Source organism: Oncorhynchus tshawytscha, linkage group LG13, assembly GCF_018296145.1.
Source record: "Oncorhynchus tshawytscha isolate Ot180627B linkage group LG13, Otsh_v2.0, whole genome shotgun sequence".
NCBI lineage: Eukaryota > Metazoa > Chordata > Actinopteri > Salmoniformes > Salmonidae > Oncorhynchus > Oncorhynchus tshawytscha.
Window position 1 is genome coordinate 53,454,858 of NC_056441.1, and position 23,649 is coordinate 53,478,506.

Below are 23,649 nucleotides of genomic sequence, written 5' to 3' on the forward strand. Positions count from 1 at the left end.
TCTCCATACAACTATGTGTATACTATGTACTGTATTAACAGTATACATTCTCACATAAACACCCATATTGAAACATATTCACGCATTCACTGTCCTTTGTCTTACAACTTTAGAGAAAAGCTGCCAGCTGGGCAGAGAGTAAGGAGGGGGGGGGATGCTTTTTTCTTAATAAGTACAGTACTTGATTTGTACTTGATAAGGACCACAAATAATTTATGATTGTTAAATGTACTGTAGTGGTATTTTGAACGAGGGTAGTTTTGCACCAAAGCAAGTCACACAATGTTCTGAGTAAACCTACTCGGTAAGGATGATACATGAGAGGAGTTTCTGTTCTGAAGTCTCACAGGTTACCTACAATATGTCCTTATCATACAACGTGGAAACGGTTACAAAACTATTCTTTCAATATATTTGACAAAAATGGCAAAAGAAAAGCAAGTGAGTGTTGGTTGGTTGGAGGACAAGGCAAAGAAAGGAAGGAACAAAGAGAGAGATGTTGTGTGTGTGTGTGTGTGTGTACAGGGGAAGTATGAGGCTAGTAATTGGCATAGACTCCATGTTTCTCCTTTTGTGTGGCTGGATTTGATCTTTACACGTTCTCAATGTTTGCTGCAGTCCTCCATCCATGAACATTTCTTTACAGAGGCGCTGCTGTAACCTTGATTCTGTAGCCTTGCTGGCTGTGGTACATTGCAGTGAATTTACATAGAAATGGGAAATTAACAGAAGGCAGGGACAGAGGGAAATCAAGACTTGACTTCAAACTATTAAACATAAAATATTATTCTGTGTTTGTAGTCAAATATTTTATTCACATATTTATTTGTGACAGAAATGAAGATTCACCATGCATTGTAATTGAAGGATTATTTTTGTTGATTTTTTTTTTTTGTTAAATTAAAAAAACACATCGATCGGTCCCCGTATGGATAAGTGCCATCTAAATTGGTCTTGGCTCATCCAGTTTCTCACAACCAATTTTTCACAACATTCCCCCTAATTGTCATACAAACGTGTGTGGTTCAGTGTTGAGGCAAAAACGATTCCCTCTTTTTCGTTCAAAGCACACATTAGAGACGCGGCTCAAAACAACTGAGTGAGCGAGAGAACGAGGAAAGACTCTCCTAAGAATCCTTTTCATCTTCTACATTGCACATATACATGCACACACACACGCACGCGCACGCACACACACACACACATTTTGCATGTTGTTGGATTGGACGTGTAATGATTCAGATGGGGCTTGCCTCCTTAAGATTAGGAGAAGCAGTGGAATAAATAGCTGAATAGTGCGATGTATAAAACCCATTACTGCTAATGATGAGTCTCGTGGACCACATTCAGCTCTTCAATATTTGATAGATATTCAAACTTGTATTTGACTTTCTCTCATAAGTCCTTTACCCCACATGCACTGTTTCTAAAGCGTTCTCTTTTTTGGTCGCCGTCGAGTTTCCCTCGCCATGTCATGGGCGGCCATTTTAATCGAAAATAATCGTCCTCATCCCTGAGAGTTATAGCTGACTTTCATTTTTTTTTTTTTATAAAGGCAAGAACATTTGGCCTGTGCGTCGGAGCAAGCTGCTGATTAAAATGTAGGCTCTTTAGCGTGGGGTAAGAATAGAGCAACGTCGACAGATACGCCGGGCTAATTTTGCTGAATGTGTGTCTAATGTTCAGGCAGACTGACAATGAAGCCTCCTTCCTCTTCGTTCAAAGACAGAGAGCTAGACAGAGAGAGAGAGAGGGAGAGAGAGAGAGAGACAGAGACAGAGAGAGAACGAAAGAGAGAGGGGGGGCGTTGTGAAGGAGGAGATTGAGAGGATAGCGGGGGGTGAGAGAGAAAGCGAAGATGAGAGAGACCTGCTGCCGTTTCATCAGCCGTGGCTAGTCATTCATTATGTACTGTGTGTGTATGTGTGTGTGTGTGTATGTGTGTGTGTGTGGGGGAGGCTGAGGCTGCGCTGATGGGGAGCAGGGATAATAGGGATGGGGTGTGCTGAGGCATGGAAATATGTCAGAACCAGCTTTTGGAGATAACATGAAAACAAAACAAACATACCCCAAAAGTTAACAAGGCCAACAGCAATCAAAGAGATCAAACAGAGTCATTTGCTCGGCTGCCGCCGTCCCCGTTATAGAGGCCGCTTCTTTTTTCGGTTCCAGGTTTCCATCACGCCCATAGCTTGACAGAATGTATTGCTGTAGCAGTACTACACGCCCACTGTTCATCACCCCCTCTCCTGGTTTCTCGCACCATGCTCAGGGATACTGAGGCTCAGCTCATGTCTTCTCTATGTCACGGGCTAAGGCTCACCCTAAACCTCCCACAGCACTGTTTCAGCAAGGAGCCCGAAGGGCGTTATTGTCTGTGGACACCAGAACCCCACCCCACCCTTCTCTACCCTCCCCAGCCTCCGGTTACGTACGTGTGGGGACACGGAGCAACTGTTGCCCTCTGTTCCCTCTGTCCAGCCCATGGATGTGGTATGATCCGTGAGCAGGGGGCTGTTTGTACTTTGAAGTCTTAAGCACTAGACTTTAGGTTAATCGCCTGTCTCCTGATCCCCGGGCTTAGCCGCTCCTCTCTGCCTCGTCTGCCTTTCAGTGTGTGGCTCTCTCTCCGAGGCTGGGGGGAAAAAACCCTGGTTAAAAATAACACAGAAGCATCACACTGCAGCCGACCAGCCGCTCCGCTCCAAAGGTTGACAAGAAGGGTCCCGAGTGATGGACCTTCGTCCGCCCGCCGCGCACGCACAATCCAAATCAAATGATGAAATGAAAGAAGAATGCGTGCCTAGAACGAGCGCTGTGGCACTCACTCTGGGCCGCTAGCCTGGTGTAACAATTGTCATTTTTCTTGAAATATATATACATATATATTTTTGTGGCTGTAAGGATTAACTCTGGTGGTCATCTCAACCCCTCCCTTTCTCAGTAATGTTAATCCGCTCATTCTCCCTCCATTTCACTGCCTATCACACTAAGAAAGCTGCATTTAGACACGCTAGTGATATGAAGGGAGTGTGTGACTTTTCTTTCTTTCTGATGCTATGGCCAAACACAATAGGGTGGAACTGACATCTAAACAGAGAGATACAGTATTTGAGGGGAGGACTTAAAGTGGAACTCACAGTGTTTTAACTACTTTGCAGACATGAAACAGACAAACATAACATTAGTCAAAAATATAAAATTCACAGCTTATGCTTCAAACCAACTGTATAAGAGGTTGAGAGAATAGATGGATGCAGTTCAATGCATTATTAATATAATTCACCAATACATTTCTTGGTAAGCCAAAGAATATTGCTATCCAGGCTGTAAATCACAGCTGGCCTGAAACATTGTTTGCTGCCTTCACCCATTCGGGATTCACTGTTTCAGTTTCAATGAATCAATATTTTGAACAAATACAAATGATTGTAACTAAGTCTGGGAATGTCAATACAACCAAAACTAGCAAGGGCAATGATCACACGTCAGTCATAAAGTAGCTAATGGGCTAGCGCACATGTGTCAAGGCCCGATACACAAGCGAGTAGGATACACAAGCGAGTATAAATCAGTCAACAGTTGAGTCATCAACTCAGTACAGCTTGATGCGCTCGCATCGGTGAATTCAAATTGCGCTGTTTTCGCGGGTCCCGTTTACAGCGCGCCGCAGAGGGAAAGTGTGCAGACACACGTCACAGTCCTAGCTAGGCTAATAAAAATGTCGCAGTCAGGCTTCGGTTTTTAAAGCTTGAAAATTAATAACCAAAAACCCACGCAAACGGGAACAATGTAAGCCAATAACCGCAACATTTGAGCAGTAGCCTAGGCTGGCTACTCAAACTACATTGCATTTTGAGTGTAACATACAGCTATCAACCAAAATGGTGATCCATGCAGTGCAACATTTTATTTTTTTAAACACGTTACAGTACATATTTAAATGTTACAATGACCTACAGCTATTTTTTGTTGTTTGGAGTTATTAAACACTTTTTGATGAGGGTCGCAGCTGATTATGCACATCTGCAAGCATAGCAGCAAAGGCTGGACAAATAGTATGTATCTCTTTTGTTTAAAAATGTTAAAATGCTATACACAGCATCCTATGTTGAGTAAGTGGGCATGATAAAGGGGCCACATCTTCTCAAGTTAAACAATGGCCGGCGAATTTGTTGTATTTTTTTCAATATGGCCCGTGAGACTAACGTTAATTAGCTAGCAAACCGATGGGAGGAGTGTGGTGAGCGACCAACTTTTTCCCCTTTATATAGTTTTCGGTGGCTACAACTAAAGATTCAGATGTCATTTGGTTAGCTAGCAAAGAAATGTCAATGCTGACCTTGAACGACTGTTATCCACAGTTAGCATATCTCTTAGTTGTCAATCAAATGTATTTGGCATCAATCAAATAGGCAGGCAGGCAGGAAAGTTCCCATTCAGTTGTCAAAACTTGGGTTGGGACACGCATTGGCAACCAAGCTGCAGGAGGAGGAGTAGGCCAGTATTCCCCATCCTTTATCAGAGCAATTTTGATGATCAACTAGCAGAAAAAGTTTTAGAGAGTTTATCTAATGTCCCCTCATTAGATTTTTTAAGCTCATCTCGCTCTGGTTAGCATTAGTTATTGATATTGTTGTTGTTGTTCATGTGGATAAGCAACTGAGGGAGAGATAGCTGTAGCCTTTCATCGTTGTTTGATCAATAGGACTGTGAAGTTCGCAAATGTAAGAGGACTCCCTTGGGTATTTGCAGAAATCCATTAAATTCTATTTTGTGGCATTTGGTGAATGTGTTCTAATGATCTAAAGTCACACTGTGGCTACTGCCTGTAAACACACAGTTCAGTTCAAAGTGAATGATGGCAGACCCGTGTGGCAAATGGTTTATTTTCATTACAGGCCTACTGTAGCTCAAATTGGCTATGGCGCACCGGTCTGCGTAGACTCCGGTCCTGAACAAGACAGATGTTTTTTGGAGGGTTTATTTTTAGTGCAGTGTCTATTAATTGTCCAAACGGCCGCATTCCCACTCTATAGTGCTATAGAATTTTCACAAGTGCCTTACTATACGCCATTCCCAAACATTCTATGAATTTACGAAACTGTGAAAATGACCACATCTAAGTGCTCGCTTGTCAGAATTTTTTTTTTTTTTTTAAGTGTCATATTCTCCCAGGGGGTATATAGTAACTGCCCCTGAACAAGGCAGTTAACCCACTGTTCCCTGGTAGGCCTTCATTGTAAATAGGAATTTGTTCTTAACTGACTTGCCTAGTTATATAAAGATTAAATAAAAAAAATATGAACAGATTCTAATAAGATTTCATGTTGCTAAAATGCTGTCAGTTCCATTTTAACTGTATTAAAAAAGCAGTGCATTCCATATGGATTGTGATCTAAAATAGGATCTTACATGTTTTGGGTCAGTATATTTACATATACCATAATGTATAGTACATGAACATATGCACGTGTGTTGCAAACACACACAAGCTCACACACACACACACGCCCATACACACATATAACAGCAACTTTGCTCAGAGTCGTGGCTGGCTCTGATCCCAAACCTGAGTCCTAGATCATGCATTAAGTGACCTCATGAGGCCTGCCATCGAACAAGTGCTGATGAGGCCCAAAATAGCCTGTCCTTGTGGGGCTGAGGTGGGGCCACGTCCATCCGAGGAGCCTCAGTGTGCTGCTGAGCCGGGCCGCCGGGCCGCTCTGCCAGGACGTGTTCACTCACAGACCTTAACACACTGTGACAACATGGAGCGGTGAAGAGAGAGAGAGAGAGTGAGAGAGGACTCGAGAGGAAGACCTTCTCCTTCCCACTCCAATGGAAACAGGGCTGATGCTGTGTTCAGGCTTTTAGGCTTGGAAGTACCATTCAGCCTTAAGTAATACAACACCACTGTCCACTTAGCCCTCTCAAGGCATTCATTAACAGAAGAATCCTGAGCTGCGGCAAGGCTGATAGAGAATTTTAAGTCACTAGGGAATGGCAGTGTGTTTTGAGATAGGCTGGGAAGACCATGTCAAACACTATCCAACCAGAGGAGGCGATGGATGGCATGCTCAGAAATGTTGGCGACCACAATCTTATCGGATTGTTTTTACAGACATCCCTTGTCACAGTCGATTACAATAACTCAGGACATTGGTGTGCCGCTGGGTAGGAATTTTTCTCACGCATATTTAATAAAAGGGGACTAGTAATGAATTGTTCTAGTATCCATGGCAACTGCTGACCTCCATCCTCCATCTTGGTCCCATTCCCGGTCCAAGTCTTGCAGACAGATATCGTACATTACATTGGGGCTACACATGTTTTTATCTTTAAAAAAAAAAAAATTAGAATTTAAAATACAAACCATACGCATTCAAACAGCATACAGATGCACGCAAACATCAATTACATCACACCTGCCCAGACCCACCTGCTCACACCCCTATCCCCAGCGCCCGCATCACTCTCCGCCTACGTGGCCTCAAACTGCACCATGTTGTTTCTCTCCGTCGCCCACGCACTTTCAACATTTAGTTAATAAATAAAACATTTGAACTTTCCATTCTGTTAACGATGGAGGATTGGATGATTTCCAGTGTTTAAGTATATGTTTTGGCTACACATTTAAAATACTGGACATATCACATACACACATACAAATACTACCTTAACACCAGATATGTTAGCTTTGCTTCCACAGAAGCCTGATCTAAACCTGATCTAAGATTCCTCTCCACAGATACTGTAAAGCAGCAAATGGATAAACCTGTATTTCAAAAACATGAAACACTCTCCTTCAAATGACCTTTCTCTCCCAGATACACACACGCATGGAAGCACGCTCACACACACATCCATGCACAGTGGCACATTTGTCCTTTCTTCCTAAGAGATTTAACCCAACATTAGCGGGTGCATATCCTTGTCAAGACAACAAATATCTTGTTGTGCCTCTCTCTTACCGGCTTCCCTACGAATGGGATCGATACTTGCCAGAGGAAGTGACCTTTTCCTGAGCCAGCTGATGAACGTGAAGGTTAAAAATGGCATAAAATATTTTCTGCCGGCAATCGGTCCTCCTGAGACAAGGCTGGAGAGGGAGATGGGGCGGTTGGGGGGGGTGCATTGCTCTGTTTTATTTTTTTCATGCGTTACAGCAATTTTCCTGATGTCGCTTTTAATTTAGGAGACGAACGGCCAACGCTGCTTGCACTAGGCACGGCTGTATGGATTAGCCGGCGCTGTGTGCTGTTCCAATGAGTGCAGTTATTAGATTCAGGATGCTGGTTAATGAAATAGACTGGGCTTGGTGGTGTTGTGGAGGGAAGGGTGGGCTGAAACGGCGCAGCCACTTAAAGCAATCTCTTATGTCTTTCCAATGGAGAACAACCTCTGCGTTACTACAGGGTTAGGGATCATTTTAAGAGTTGAGTTTTACGGCTCTTTTAAGAGATGAGAAGAAAGACCGATCGTTTACTGCGGTAGGATCTTCTTGGTCGCTTTCATGTTGATTCTCGGAACCGTTGAGAATATAAACAGTATTGTTTCTGTGAACGACCAGAATAAAATCCACATTTCAATTTGAAACGAAATCACTGAAGCACAATTCCTTGTAATTGACCACAAAACGTCAGTTATATCAGATGATCATCACGGAAACCAGAGAATATTTTACATTATTCAGGAGTTGCTAGGGTCATGCTGTGAGGGAGGGCTCATGTTGTATGGGAAGCGATTGTTTATACTGTGCAGAGTCACTCAACTATGAAACTATTTCTGTATCACAACAAATAGCCCTCTACACACATGGTGTGCTAGTCACAACTACAATGCATTTTGGTGTCCGATGGTGGAGCATGACACATTTTTGGGAGAAATTCCAATACCATATCCCACATTTCCACTTTTCCACTCACTCACAGCTACCTCGAAGTTAACCTGACTCCTGATTTCCTTTGCATTAATGGGCTACGTCCTGTGTGGACAGGGCAATAACAGGAAGTAGGAAGCAGGTGTTCCAGCATGGGGTGAAAGGTCACAGGAAACTGCGGTTGGCCAGAGGAAATCACTGGAGGGAGGATTCTGAAAACATTTGAGACCAAAGGCAGCAGGGCACAGCGCAAAGTTGACACAACTTCACTGTCATCATGCTATTTTAGACATCACAGTCTCGCCATAGTGGGCTGTTGTTGCCTTGAAATGCCAGATCAGATCAACGTTAGCTAGCACAACAATGCTATTTAGCATTTCAGCTAAACTAGTCATGTATTAGCCTAGGTATCAGTTTGAATGTCGCTCCATGTTAAGTGAGATTCAGCGTCGGTGGGTGTGAATGTGTTTTGTGCTTGCCTGTCTGTCTGTCCTGAGTGATTTGATTGAGTTAGGCGTTAGCTTTTATTTTTTGTAAGCTGCCTGTGCTCCTGCCTGTCCTGTCTCCATTTGGCTAGTGGATATTAGCGGCTGTACCTCACAGAGAGCCAGGCTGGCAGCTGTTGCTTAACATGACTTTACATCTGATCTTACATCTCTCACTCACTCCGCTCCCTAGGGTGACCAACAACGAGACACATGCCACGACAGCCGTGTTCGTGACAACAACCACGTTGAAACAATAACCACACACACAACCAAAATAAGCCCTCAAAGCGCATGCGTTGGGCCTTTGGGTTGAGTATGGAAGTCCATTCATCAAATGAAACCAGACTATTGGGAGTTTGGAGAAGAGCTTACATTACTAATAGTCCAGTAATCGACAGGCTACACTGTCTGTAATTCAAACACAGAATCCTTCCACACACCACTCTCAAACTCATTATTATTAATAGTAAAAGAGAGGCACGGGAATTATTTCTGTCTAAAATAACTGCCTTTTATCTGATGCCATAGGAGCTGTTCATTTTCCAGCCCTACCATCAATCCATCGTTGGATTGATCCAAGGTCACTCCAAGTTCACTCAAAAGCTTAACGGAACGATTCGCCCATTTTGAATGTTATTTCGTTTTAGTGATGTTCTCTGAGTGATGTTCTATCAATTCCGGGGGTCATTTCATGTGCATCTTGAGCTAATTGCCGCTCAAGCAGGCAGAAATACAGCTGGTGTGACGAGTTGTGCAAAAACGTACAATATTCAAAATGAGTGCAATCTTTCCTTTAAATACTGGTTTGTGTATCCGCGTGCATCAGTTTCGATATGTACTGTATGTGCGTGTGTTCCTAGGAAACAGTATGTGTGTGTGTGAGAGTGTGTGTGTGTGCGTGCATGCATGCCTGCCTGTATAATGTGTGTGTAAGTGTATATTATGCATAGATTCCTGACTATATCAGAACTGCAAAATGTTCACTCTACAGTAGCTTTTTCCCCAGTGGACTATTCTTTAGCCAGCAGAGAGGTGTGTAACTCGTCTGATAACTCCTACAATTACACACGTTAATAATAAGGGCTGGCCGCGCGGCAGGAGAGGGAGCAGGCCGTGTTGTGTTCCACGAATTTAGGTTATGGCCTCCCGTCACTGAGTCTGCTCGGTAAGCACAGAAGGGACAACGCCATGAGGGATGAGCATGGCCGAAAACACAGCACAGATACCAGAAAAGAACTCAAGTTCTGAATTATTAATACCCAACATGTGCTCTTTGTCCTAAAGGGTAATTGAATTAACGGGACGGTAAATAGATGAGCAGGGTCAATGTTGCAGATGAAAACAATGCAGGTCCTCCCCGAACGATCAATGGAGTGCAATCATCAAGTGGCCAGAAGTGATAATCATTTAAAGAGATTTGGGAGGGGGAATCAATGGCTTGCCTAATTGAGCCTGTTCTGTGTTGGTATGAACTGGTGGACTCTGAAAGGCCAAACAACAGAGTTCTATATGAAAAAAATACAGTGACAATTCTTCTTGTAATTTTCATTCGATGGTTCCACTACGGTTGATTTTCAAGGAAGTGGAAGCTGGAGAGGGTGATGGAAAGAGCAAATCATCTGGATTAAATGTCGCAGCACAAATGAGCTGAAAGTCTCAGCCCTGATGTGGATTTTTGGAGGATGGCCTTTGCCACTTCTAACACCTCATCTATGTGTTTTAGCTGGACGACACTTATGAGCCACACCTTCCTCTGCGGTGCTGTGGGAGCTTCCTTCCAGACCCTGGCCTGTGTGATAGCCGGTGACAGGTTGAGGTTAGTGAGGCTAGCGACCCATGGTTAATGTCACATGTGTGGCTTTAAGGGTGCCTATCTGGAAGAGCAAGAAACCCCACACCCCAGCCTCCGTGTCCTGTCTGAGTGGATTATATCACAGCCGGAGGATGTCTCTTTCTGTCTGTTAACATGGAAGCCGGGAACACTCCCTCCCTGCATCGAGCCTCGTGCAGACACAAAATCAGAGCTTGGCCACAAACTCACACTGCAATGATTTATTAGATTGGGCCTTCTTCGAAAGACAAATAATAATGACTTCCACCCCTTGTTGTGAGATGGTAGCTGCCAACACACAGACAATGGAGTGAGGCTATATAGAAACTAATGACTGGGATTAGAATCATCCATTTTGGGCTGACTAGCTCAGGGGTCAACATTTTGGCTCAGCTACCGCACTGACGCTCCTCCATAATGGTTCAGTCCAGGATTGTCAGTTTGCTAAGTCACGTTCATACCTACCTACCCAACACATACTTACAACCAGACGTGCACGTGCACGTGCACTCGCACACAGACACTTTCATTGCCTCAGTTGGCATGAAATAGGTTACAAAAACACATGGGAAACTCCCTTTTACATTCACTATACACTCTCAGCTTGAACTCTCATTTAGTCCAGGGAGAGAATGTAGTCTCGGTCTCAACACTAGAGGGTCTTGAGAGAAAAAAGGCAGGGGTTGGGATCATGGTAATGGGCTTCACCTGTTTGATGCGGTCAGGGTTGACGGTGGTCTGTGGCTGCAGTACGCTGACCGGTTCTGATTTCTGGGTGCTCTGCGGCATCTCCCGCACCTTCTCAGCGATGAAGTTATGGACTCCATTCAGAGCCTCCACTGTCCCCTGGATCAGACACACCCGCTCTGTCGTGCCTTGAGAACAGACGGAAACACATACAGAACATGACTTACTAACTTAAAGATTTTGGTAGGAGCTTTGGTTGTTGACAAATACATATAGAACATATGCAATATTTATTACTGGTAATGTACTCTCATTACCCATCAAACATCTTCAGAAAATGTCATTTTATGAGTATGTGTAGGCCTAATCAAACATAAAAAATTTAAAAACAGAATGTGTATTTCTTTAATGTCAAAGTGATTCCCTCTTTTCCCAAATTTCAAAAGTTTCACTTCTGGTCTTTCCCAAGATGGCGGCCAACATAGGAATTGTGTAATAATAATAATAATCCCATCTGTGAAAGTAATATCAGTAACGCCTGGTCAAATTCCACCAGTAAAGTCATACAGGGTCAGAAGGATGAATACAGCCTGGTTACAGATCTGTTTTGTACTGTTTTGCCAACTCCTATTGTCATTCCTATCTCACCAAAAGTATCATACAGGAGTTGTGTATATGTCACAAACAGATCTTGGACCAGGCTAGGATGAAAATACTAAATTGACTAGAGGCATGCTTAAATGAAGTCCATGACTATTATACTACGGTGTGTCAGGTCATTTGAAATGTACACAGTGATGATATACCTAAATGAAGCCTGTTAGGCAGCATGAATACTACTGAGTAATTAACATCACCCAAGGTCAAAGTGCGCTTACAGTAATACAGCAGATTAAGGATCTATGTCATGCTCTATGCACTAGTCCTATATTTCTACAGTATATATATATACAGTGGGGAGAACAAGTATTTGATACACTGCAGGTTTTGCAGGTTTTCCTACTTACAAAGCATGTAGAGGTCTGTAATTTTTTATCATAGGTACACTTCAACTGTGAGAGACGGAATCTAAAACAAAAATCCAGAAAATCACATTGTATGATTTTTAAGTAATTAATTTGCATTTTATTGCATGACATAAGTATTTGATCACCTACCAACCAGTAAGAATTCCGGCTCTCACAGACCTGTTAGTTTTCTTTAAGAAGCCCTCCTGTTCTCCACTCATTACCTGTATTAACTGCACCTGTTTGAACTAGTTACCTGTATAAAAGACACCTGTCCACACATTCAATCAAACAGACTCCAACCTCTCCACAATGGCCAAGACCAGAGAGCTGTGTAAGGACATCAGGGATAAAATTGTAGACCTGCACAAGGCTGGGATGGGCTACAGGACAATAGGCAAGCAGCTTGGTGAGAAAGCAACAACTGTTGGCGCAATTATTAGAAAATGGAAGAAGTTCAAGATGACGGTCAATCACCATCGGTCTGGGGCTCCATGCAAGATCTCACCTCGTGGGGCATCAATGATCATGAGGAAGGTGAGGGATCAGCCCAGAACTACACGGCAGGACCTGGTCAATGACCTGAAGAGAGCTGGGACCACAGTCTCAAAGAAAAACATTAGTAACACACTACGCCGTCATGGATTAAAATCCTGCAGCGCACGCAAGGTCCCCCTGCTCAAGCCAGCGCATGTCCAGGCCCGTTTAAAGTTAGCCAATGACGATCTGGATGATCCAGAGGAGGAATGGGAGAAGGTCATGTGGTCTGATGAGACAAAAAGAGAGCTTTTTGGTCTAAACTCCACTTGCCGTGTTTGGAGGAAGAAGAAGGATGAGTACAACCCCAAGAACACCATCCCAACCGTGACGCATGGAGGTGGAAACATCATTATTTGGGGATGCTTTTCTGCAAAGGGGGCAGGACAACTGCACCGTATTGAGGGGAGGATGGATGGGCCCATGTATCGCGAGATCTTGGCCAACAACCTCCTTCCCTCAGTAAGAGCATTGAAGATGGTTAATGGCTGGGTCTTCCAGCATGACAACGACCCAAAACACACAGCCAGGGCAACTAAGGAGTGGCTCCGTAAGAAGCATCTCAAGGTCCTGTAGTGGCCTAGCCAGTCTCCAGACCTAAACCCAATAGATAATCTTTGGAGGGAGCTGAAAGTCTGTATTGCCCAGCGACAGCCCCAAAACCTGAAGGATCTGGAGAAGGTCTGTATGGAGGAGTGGGTCAAAATCCCTGCTGCAGTGTGTGCAAACCTGGTCAAGAACTACAGGAAACGTATGATCTCTGTAATTGCAAACAAAGTTTTCTGTACCAAATATTAAGTTCTGCTTTTCTGATGTATCAAATACTTATGTCATGCAATAAAATGCTAATGAATTACTTAAAAATCATACAATGTGATTTTCTGGATTTTTGTTTTAGATTCCGTCTCTCACAGTTGAAGTGTACCTATGATAAAAATTACAGACAATTACAGACATGCTTTGTAAGTAGGAAAACCTGCAAAATCGGCAGTGTATCAAATACTTGTTCTTCCCACTGTATATATATACACACAGTGGCTGATGAAACTATTCACCCCTATTTTTTTTTTTTTTTGGGGGGGGTTGTATCATTTGATTTACACAACATGCTTACCACTTTGAAAATGCTAAACATTTTTTATTGGGAAACAAACAAGAACTAATATTTAAAAAATGGAAAACTTGAGCGTGCATAACTATTCACCCCCCCAAAGTCAATACTTTGTAGAGCCACCTTTTGCAGCAATTACAGCTGCAAGTCTCTTGGGGTATGTCTCTATAAGCTTGGCACATCTAGCCACTGGGATTTTTGCAAGGGGGATGAATACTTTTGCAAGGCACTGTACTAGCAACCCATCTGCTACATTCATTATCAACCATTTGGCTTCACTATTGCATGTCTACAACCATGATTAGCAGTGAGACATGTTTAAAACGTCCACATGGCCACATCTGTTTAGTGTTACACTGTACTGCGATCCCATGACAGGATGAAGTTATGAACGCAGCTGAAACAACAGCCACACGGCTATGGAGTGTCTTGTTGTTCAGAGAATGGCCTACAGGACATAATGACTAGTGTTGGACAGGGAGTCTACTGAAAGACTTCATATTGCAACTAATTCAATAGTAACACGAGTCATTGACTGGTCTGACATTGGAGTGTCCCTCAGGAGGGGAATTGGACAATAAAAGGGTTTATTTACAATGTCGACCTCTGCGTTACCAGTACTATACAGTAAGCACTTCATTTTTAGGTCCAGATTCTTTCAGCCCTGCTACAGACCTTGGTTAATTATCTTCCTCTACTGCCTTTATCAGTTGCATTGGCGCCATGCATCCAAGACCAACACAACTTCTCTCTGTGTAAATATATTATCACCGTTCTCTCAGAACATGGGTTTAGACCATGAAAGGAAAGCAACCCGCCTAAAAGCCCTCATACCGTGGCAGAAACTAGGCCAGTCCCAAACTGAGCCCTCTCCCTCTCTCTCCCTCTTTTTCTCCCCCTCTCCCTCTCCCTGTTTCCCTCCCTCTCTCTTCTGTTAGGGCTGGACTGACATTTGTCCTTATCGCCTCCGACCAGTTGCAGCGTCCTGCTTCCTCCTTTCCCTCCATTGTTTTCTTGGGCCAATGGGATTGAGTTTGGCCCTACGCAGTACCAGTTGTGGCGCACTATTAATACAGAGCAATTGAGGAATCTCAGACTGTCGCTTGGCGTAAAGAGCCTCTGTGAGTTCCTGACAGCTGGTGTCCCATGGGTAATCTGGGCCCGACCAATCAGCCAGTGGATTATTAGGGCAGAGATGTCCATTGTCTTGGCATGTTGATGTGGGTAAGAGGGGTGGGGAGGGGAGGGCAGACTGGTTATACTGCAGCAAAGGCCATCCTATCAGATCCTATCAAATTGTACCTTTATTTGCAACTGTTTTCCTGTATTTTCAATTGTATAGGTCATTTCTATAGATATACTCTCTGCCTAAGGTTTGATATTCAGCAGCACAGTTGAACCCTACTCGTTAAATGAAGGCCTAGGAAAGTGATGACTATTGTAATGTAGCTAAAGGGGAAATGTGTGTGCGTGCGTGTGCACGCGTGTGTGTGTGTGTGTGTGTGTGTGTGTGTGCATGGGAGGGAGGGGGTGAGGTTACATGTGGTAACCCTGCAGGAGAAGTGTCACTGTTTGACAAAGCTTTTCTCTGCTATGTTGACATCTCCCACAGTGCTCACAGAGCATGCTCAAGTTGGCAGTCCCATCCCTACTACTCGTGTTGGTCTGACTAACCTCTACCTGGTTACTGCTATAGTTACAGTTACTATGGCAGGGAAACCCCTGGTTTCCTCCCAATTAAAAGCACACAAGACTGCTTAAAAGTATTTAGTACTTTCTTATTTACAATTTCTACGGGCGAAGGATTTCCTTCTGCAATCATCTGAACCTGAAATTAATGAAAATACGAATACAACTGAACTGTTGATGGGCATTATAGGGAACAGGTCAAATATTTTCTTCAAATGTGGTCAGATGAACCTCATTTTGGAGCCTTTGGCCTGACACAAGTCATTGAGAAGCACTTCATGTAGTAGATGGATGGCCTGGCTGGGAGAATGAATTCAGCTCCAACAACAACTGCCATGCTGAGAGCAATGGGCCATTTCAAGAGCAGTTGTTTTTATGGAATCATTAATTGTGTGACTCATTCATTCCCTGCACGAACGGGCAGAGAGGGGAGCTGCTGAGAGATGATGTGTGCCCTGGCCTCCCCTGCTCCCCTGCCCCTGAGAGCATGACAAACCTCACATGCAGCAGCAGCAGAGGGGGCAACCCTCCGCCTAAATGTCCTTTTACACAGCTCTTACATACACACTTCTCCTGGCTAAATCTGGTGGGCGTCCAATGGCAGAGCCCATCTCTGGATCACCAGGAAGCACTTGAAGATGTATTTAATTCTACCGCTTTCACTGAAATCATCCCAGTTCAATCCCTTATTCCAATTCTGAGACTTCTTGAAAACAATCCAGTATTCTATCATGGCTGGATTCACACTGGGATAACCTTAGAGAGGGGAAAAGCCTGATACATACCAATCTTAAACTTTGAGATATGGTGGATAGGTTTAATGTAAGCTCATTAAAGGGAGCTCCATAGGCCCTGGTTAAACCCGGTAAACTGTGTACCTTTGATCTAATAGAAGGATTATCGGCCTATTATAGGGGAGACTTTCATCCATTTTGTTTCAATGGGTTTAATATCACAAAATAGAGGAAATGTGATGAGGCAGAATCACTCAGCCATGTCACATATGCTGTGTTTGTTCTAGGCTGCCTGTGTAAAAAAAAAAAATCAGAATTGCCCTGCCTGTGTAAAAAAAATATCAGAATTACCGCCTGTGTAAAAAAATATCAGAATTCTCCTGCCTGTGTAAATGCAGAACAAAAACAAATCCAGATTAAAAGAAAGCTCTCAGACACTCGAAGTGTGTTGTTCTCAGGGGTAAACAGAATGCATACTCTCCAGTAACCTTATGGTCAATTTATGGTGTTAAACTATTTTTAGATTACAGGTTAACACTGAGTCACACCACAAAGGTTGAATAGATCAAAAACCCATGTCTCCAAGGGAAGAACTCACTGTCATTTAGAAAGTGCTGACCACAAGCTGATACCAGCCTAGCAGAGAGAGATTGATTGATTCATTGATTGACAGGGTACTGAACCCATAGAAATGGCTTAATGACCCGGCCCAGCTCCAGGGACAAAGTAGGCAGAGCTATCTGTCTCAGCAGACAGGGGGACACTGTAGCAGAAGACTCTGCCTGTTCTGACTAGGTTTTGGAACATGAACTCTCACCCATGGAAGGGGTTACAGATGTTTCCTGGCTTGATGACCATCAGAGAGAGAGAGAGGGAAGAGAGAGAGGGAGAGAGAGAGAGAGAGAGAGAGAGAGAGAGCGGAAGAGAGAGAGGAAGAGAGAGAGGGGAATAGAGAGAGAGAGAGAGAGAGAGAGAGAGAGGAGAGAGAGAGAGAGAGAGAGAGAGAGAGAGAGAGAGAGAGCGGAAGAGAGAGAGGAAGAGAGAGAGGGGAATAGGGAGAGAGAGGGACAGAGAGAGGAAGAGAGAGAGAGAGGGGAATGGAGAGAGAGAGGGGAATGGAGAGAGAGAGGGAGAGAGAGAAAGAGTGTGTGAGAAAGAGTCAACGAGGACGACTGAGAGACAGGGGAGAATATAAAAACAGGCTTCACCCTTCCTCTGTGACTCGTATTTTCCTGTCCACCCATCGCGGCTCACTTGATTGCACTTTTGAAACAGATGGGTCCCCTGAGTGTCGGGGGCTCATTGTCTAGCCCTACACACAAAGCAGGAGAGAGAGGTGCTGGGAGACTGGGGTCTCCAGGGATGCAATGTGTTTATGTGTGTTTTGCTGGAGAGAAGGAGGGGGTTGGTTCAGTCCAGACCCATGACTATTCCTCCTAGTCACCCAGGCAACCGGCAGGCCCCCCGAAAATATTACGGGGCAGCTGTTGCCTGTTGGGTGACGTAATGTGCTATTATTTAAAAAGGAGAGGTTGCATGTGAGGCGACTACACTGGATGTGGACGTTGCATGTGCTTATGCAATCATGAACAGTAAGGGAGGAGGGGGTGGGGGTCAAGGAAACTTGGCAAATGATTGCCGTCCAAAATCACTTTATGTCTTTTGAATGTGGATGAGATGAGTGGTCAGAGAGAGAGAGAGAGAGAGAGAGAGAGAGAGAGAGACACTCTGCAGCCACTGAGTCTGAGGGCCAGGTTGGGCCGGAGTACAGCCAAGGAACGCATTTAGGTCATTTAGGAAACCATATGAAAACGGAATGTTGGTGTGGACAACTGGCCTGCAGCTTTCTAGAGGAATAAGTACCTGTAACAGCAAATCAGCAAACATAATTCACATCCTCCTCCTCAGCTTTGCAATGATTGAGTACACCAGAGGAAGAATAAGAAAATCTCAAAAGAATAACAAAAGCACTTGGAAGAAACAGTAAATTCCTCTAAGGTGATGTCACTCTTTTGAGTGAGTCCTGGGCCTTCTCCCCCCCTGTCCACTCAGCCACCCCCACTTTTACTCAGTTCGACTTCAGCCAGCAAGAATGGCGTTGTCATGGTTATGGGGCCCATGCCGTGCAAACAGCTGAAAAGATGCCATGTCTGCTCTCTCCGCTGGTGTGCACTTCATCTTCTCTCACACTCTGTCCCTCACCCCCCTAAGGCCCTCTTTCACACCTCTCTGAGACCTTCCAGCTAGTAGACAGTGCACAGGAGAGGGAGAGAGGGGGGAGGGGTTTAGAAAGAGAGAGAAGGACAGAGAGTTAAAAAGAGAGCGAGAGAGCGAGAGAGAAGATAGGGGAGAGAGAGAGAGCGATAGAGAGACAGTGGTGGGAAAGGAGGGGTGTTACCCAGAGAAAAACACATTCTGCCAGGTTGCTGTAAGGACTCTTGGAAGTTGTAATTTCCATGGACAGTTGTCACACTTTCTTCCAATTAAATTTCAAACGGGTCTAACTGCATGTTAACATGGCCACAGAGCCAGAGTAAGGAGATGTGTCAAACCAGCCTTGTTTGGCTGTGAACCAGGCTGCGTTAGCGAGGAGCAACGTGTTTTTACTATGGAGATGATTTCAAGTGGCTGATACTACTAACATCCTAAAACATCTGACCCACAATACACAAAGGACAAACGCACACACACACGCACGCACACACACGCACACAGAAAACTCACACGTCCAAAAGCATACTCACAGAGGCCTATATATACAGCTATAATCACCAAACATTCACTCTGCTTCATGCACACATACCAGGCACACAGACCAAGAAAATAATCACACACTGACACACATATACCTAGAATAGATGCTCTCTTCCAGCTAAACCGTGCACATTTGAAACACACACAGAAACACAGTTACATATATACATTTCAGCAGCTCATTTGTGGTCTCAGGGCTTGTGTGGTAACTGGACCTCGTGTGAATTCTTGGTCAGCCCAGATCAGTCTAACGGTGACTGATTGCCATCCGCATTGGGCTCAGATGGAGGGAGGAGATGAGATCAGAGGAGGAGGGGGGGGCTGGAGCACTCTGAAACCCTGTCTCATCAACCCCTGGGCCGGGCCGTACTGCACAGACGGCCTAATTATGATACACCCACACTCCCCTTCGCACACACACCAACACACACACACACGCACACACTATGAATAATGAGGCAGCTACTCTTGGTTAGTGGGTGATGGAGGAGATCGAGAGGGTAGGAGGGAGGCAGGGAGGGAGGGAGAGATAAGGAATGAGGCTAGGGGGGAGAGAAGAGAGGCTCTTGGCTGCCCTCCCTCACTGAACATCACCCCTCCAGCCCTCCCTCTCTGAACATCAACCCCCTAGCCCTCCCTCTCTGAACATCAACCCCATAGCCCTCTCTCACTGAACATCAACCCCCAGCCCTCCCTCACTGAACATCAACCCCCAGCCCTCCCTCACTGAACATCAACCCCTAGCCCTCTCTCACTGAAAATCAACCTCCCAGCCCTCCCTCACTGAACATCAACCCCCAGCCCTCCCTCACTGAACATCAACCCCCAGCCCTCCCTCACTGAACATCAACCTCTAGCCCTCCCTCACTGAACATCAACCCCCAGCCCTCCCTCACTGAACATCAACCCCCAGCCCTCCCTCACTGAACATCAACCCCCAGTCCTCCATCTCTGAACATCAACCCCCAGCCCTCCCTCACTGAACATCAACCCCCAGCCCTCCCTCACTGAACATCAACCCCCAGCCCTCCATCTCTGAACATCACCCCCATCCCTCCCTCTCTGAACATCAACCCCCCCCAGTCCTCCATCTCTGAACATCACCCCCATCCCTCCCTCTCTGAACATCACCCCCCAGCCCTCCCTCTCTGAACATCACCCCCCAGCCCTCCCTCTCTGAACATCAACCCCCAGCCCTCCCTCTCTGAACATCAACCCCCAGTCCTCCATCTCTGAACATCACCCCCATCCCTCCCTCTCTGAACATCACCCCCCAGCCCTCCCTCTCTGAACATCACCCCCCAGCCCTCCCTCTCTGAACATCACCCCCCCCTCTCCTCAACCTCTCACCACAGCTAGGTTTTTAAAAAAAAGTTATATTTTATTTTATTTAACCTTTATTTAACGAGGCAAGTCAGTTAAGAACAAATTCTTATTTACAATGACGGCCTACACCAGCCAAACCCGGACGACGCTGGGCCAATTGTGCGCCCGCCTGCTTTTCTACTTGGATTCTATTATGTTGAATTGACTATTTGACTCCCACCCGAGCTATCCCTCTAGCGCCCTGTGTGTGTGTGTGTGTGTGTGTGTGTGTGTGTGTGTGTGTGTGTGTGTGTGTGTGTGTGTGTGTGTGTGTGAGGACAGGAATGGAGGTCTGAGTTTAGACTGGCAGCAGTGGCCTGGGGCTTTAAGGAGCATTAAGGCTGGCTGTGACCTTCTCTGCAGTGGGCCCAGGCTCCAGGGTCAACCAGACCATGGTGGCTCCTGTCGATGGAAAGAGATGGGGGCCTGGTGAAGCCTTCACTCTGGGGATGGGTTGGAGGCAGCTGAAGGCAGTCGATTAGGGCTCTAAGCCTCTAACCCTACCCTCCCACCCCAAATGCTCCCTGTCCTCAACTCTTTTGTGTCATCCCCATTAAGAACATCTCCCCTTGGCGGTGTTGGGTACCGCACACCTGTCCCCGCTCGCCCCGCGTCCATCAAAGTTGTCTAAACATCCCCCTGGTCTGGTCTGGTCTGGAGGGTGGCCAGATTGTGTCAGCTGGCATCAACCACCCCACCCTACCCTTTGCCCCTCTGACCATCTACTATCCGTGTGTCAGCTGCCTCCCTTCCTACCCACAGGGCTTCACCCTCCGTTACCACCCTCCTCCCTCTATCCTCCACCTGGTCGTGTGGCTCCCCTGACGAGCTGCAGGGTTTATTGGGCCGGTCACCCCCCCCACACCTCTTCTTCTCCACCACCCCTTCTCCACGTCGTCTTCTCCACCTCTCCTTCTCCACCACACCTTCTCCAGCCATGATGATGGAGTCCAGTGGGAGCCGCAGATTCGAAACAGAGCTCTTTTCATTGTTTCCATGGGCACGTGTTGTGAGTAGTGTTGTTCCTTCTAAACTCTTATTCATCTGCACCACAGCGTTTACTCAACAAATGACCTTTTCCATGGAGACAGGGGATGCTTGCCGTTTTACATCATATAAAATCTGTTCCCTATTTTATACAGCTGCAAACTGCAATGAGGCAATGGAGCCTGTGAACGGGCCTCAGCCAAATAACAGAGGCTCTGCAGTCTGCACTCAGCCCTACATGGGCTGCTATTTGGAATGCATTGTTGGTTAAGGGCTTGTAAGTGAGCATTTCACGGTAAGGTCTACTACACCTGTTGTATTTGGCACATGTGACAAATACGATTTGATTTGAATCGCGCAATCCCACGGAAAAACCACATGAAACCCATATGCTTGCCGATGTCGGCACATCATTTATCACAAGTGTTGTTCTACACTGTGTAAGCACTATGAAAGGCAAACTCACCTATATGAATGTGCTCTCTCTCTCTCCTAAACAAACAGAATCTAACACTCACTGGAGTGTCAAGTAGACAGCTACGTGTCAGTCAATATGTTGTGAAATAGCTAAACCACCTCCTGGTACAGGACGGCATGTTTTAGAAAACAGCGAAAGATTTCTCAAGTGGAGACCCAGTCTCTGAGACGACACTAGTAAAGACTCTACAGCTGAATCGGTGGATCAGACGTTTCCTTTCAAATGTGGTTCAGCATGAGAACGCCAAAGGTTTGAGTGTATGGGTCAAGGAGAGTCATTTGGCTTTTCCCAGGAAGCGTGGGGGTTTGTTAGGGTTAAGATGCTGCCCCCCCTCGATTCCCTTCCTTTTCTCTCGTTGCCTGTTGGCAGGCGGACTGACGATCCCCTGTCCCCTCGCATACCGGTTAGAGGTGTAAGGCGGTATGGCGCGCGGCTCCAGAAGAAGCCTCTGAAAAGCAGCCTTCTCCTCTCGCACCTGCCAGGAAGAGGAGGCGTAGGGGGGCTGAAGGCTGGGATCGCACGTGCGGCCCATGGGCGACCCTGGCCTGGGCTGCCTCTCATAGGCCTCTCTGTGTTTAGACTAGAGACATAATCAGCAGGACTATAATTATGCAGAGGAGAGGGTCTGACTCAACTAACAAAATGCACGGGACACCATTCCTACTCCATCCATTCGCCTCCTCTCTCTCCTCCTCTTTCTACAGATATTTTTACTCTTTCTCTCTCTCTCATCTGATTTATGGGTGTCCTCTTTCAGTCTTTTTGGGGGGTGTTTGTGTGGTTCCAACAGCAGGGTGAAAAAATAGCAATTAGCTATCAGCAAAACAACAATTAGCAATGTCTTTAGTGACTAACGGGACCAAGGTTTCACCCGTCTTTACTAATGCTGTGGAGCTGAGGCCGCTGCTCTAGGAGTGACATGAAAAACTCACTGACAGTAAAGCATCCCAATTCAACACTGATGTCATTATCATTCATCAAAACCCTATGGCGTTGGATGGCTATGATTTCAACTGCCCCAAAATAATTTGTTTCATAAACAGCCTCACCAATTCATGCTGGGCAAACATTAGGTTGATTTACTGTTTCCATATATCTCTGTAATTAAAAAATACACCGTAAATCACCATATACTGTATTTTTGGTTAGTGAGTTAATAAATAAAAAACTGTCTCAAATGATCATCTAGAGTGTGTCATGCAAGAGAAGAACAAGACCCCAGAATGTAGACGCCACGCATCATCAGACTCAGGTCAAGGGTTATGAAACCCATCAAGATCTCATCACAAGCCCTATCAGGGTTCCAGCAGCCATGTGACAATGGGTCTGGCTGTCTCATGACGTGGCTGGACACCAACTGTACTGACCCCAGCCAACACACCCACAGCCCTGCTCCCCTGCCCTGCGCCCCCGCCCTGTTGCCCCCTAATGAGACCCCTCTGCCAGGTCACAGTTAATTAGCGCGCCCCGATCTGCCGCAATTAAAGTGAGAGTGCAGATTGTGTGTTGAAGGGGCCGTTCCAGCTAATGGCTTTGGGGAAATGAACCACAGAGAGGGGGCGAGGATATAGGGGGTTGGGGCGGGGCGGACTTGGGGTGTGAAGGGGGGAGCTTTTCACTGGGGATTAGAGATAATGGAGGGACAGGGGGCGGAGCTAGAGGCAGCTGTGGAACCTGGTCTTTTTTTTTTTTTTTTTTTTTAGGGAGATGGGGGTTACCGGGGGTGAGTGGGAGGGGGCACAGGGGGGCTTTGTCTCCATGTAAGAGACTGAGTCTGTAAAGATGGGGGAAATCCACTACCGGGGCGGCTCTCTTTTTCAATGAACCTCTTTGTCAGCGCTCACCTTCCATTTTAAAGGGAATGCAAACTACACACAAAGCAGGTCTCCATCAGGCAGTAAAAGTGCAGCACGCTCCTTTAAGACCTTCCATTTCTTTCCGTTGAGAGTTGCAACATACACTCTCTTTCCCTCAGACAGAGTCTCCACCCACGGCAAGGACATTAGGAGATTTAGACCTTTGCTTCTAACCTCGTTCAGCAACGAGGGACGTCTCCACGGCAACCATAAATGCTAAGTGTCATTGTGGTGAGTGTGCAA

The 23,649-nt window shown here is 45.6% G+C and overlaps 1 protein-coding gene across 2 annotated transcripts in view; it reads right to left on the bottom strand.

The window, feature by feature from the left end:
• The window catches only part of LOC112265129 (RNA-binding protein Nova-1), a 55,041-nt gene that overhangs the window by 10,734 nt on the left and 20,658 nt on the right, over positions 1–23,649 (bottom strand). For both annotated transcript variants that reach the window (XM_024442191.2, XM_024442190.2), the window contains one exon: positions 10,910–11,076. In XM_024442191.2, coding sequence (XP_024297959.1) covers positions 10,910–11,076 — 167 coding nt within the window. The remainder of the gene's footprint in view (positions 1–10,909; positions 11,077–23,649) is intronic.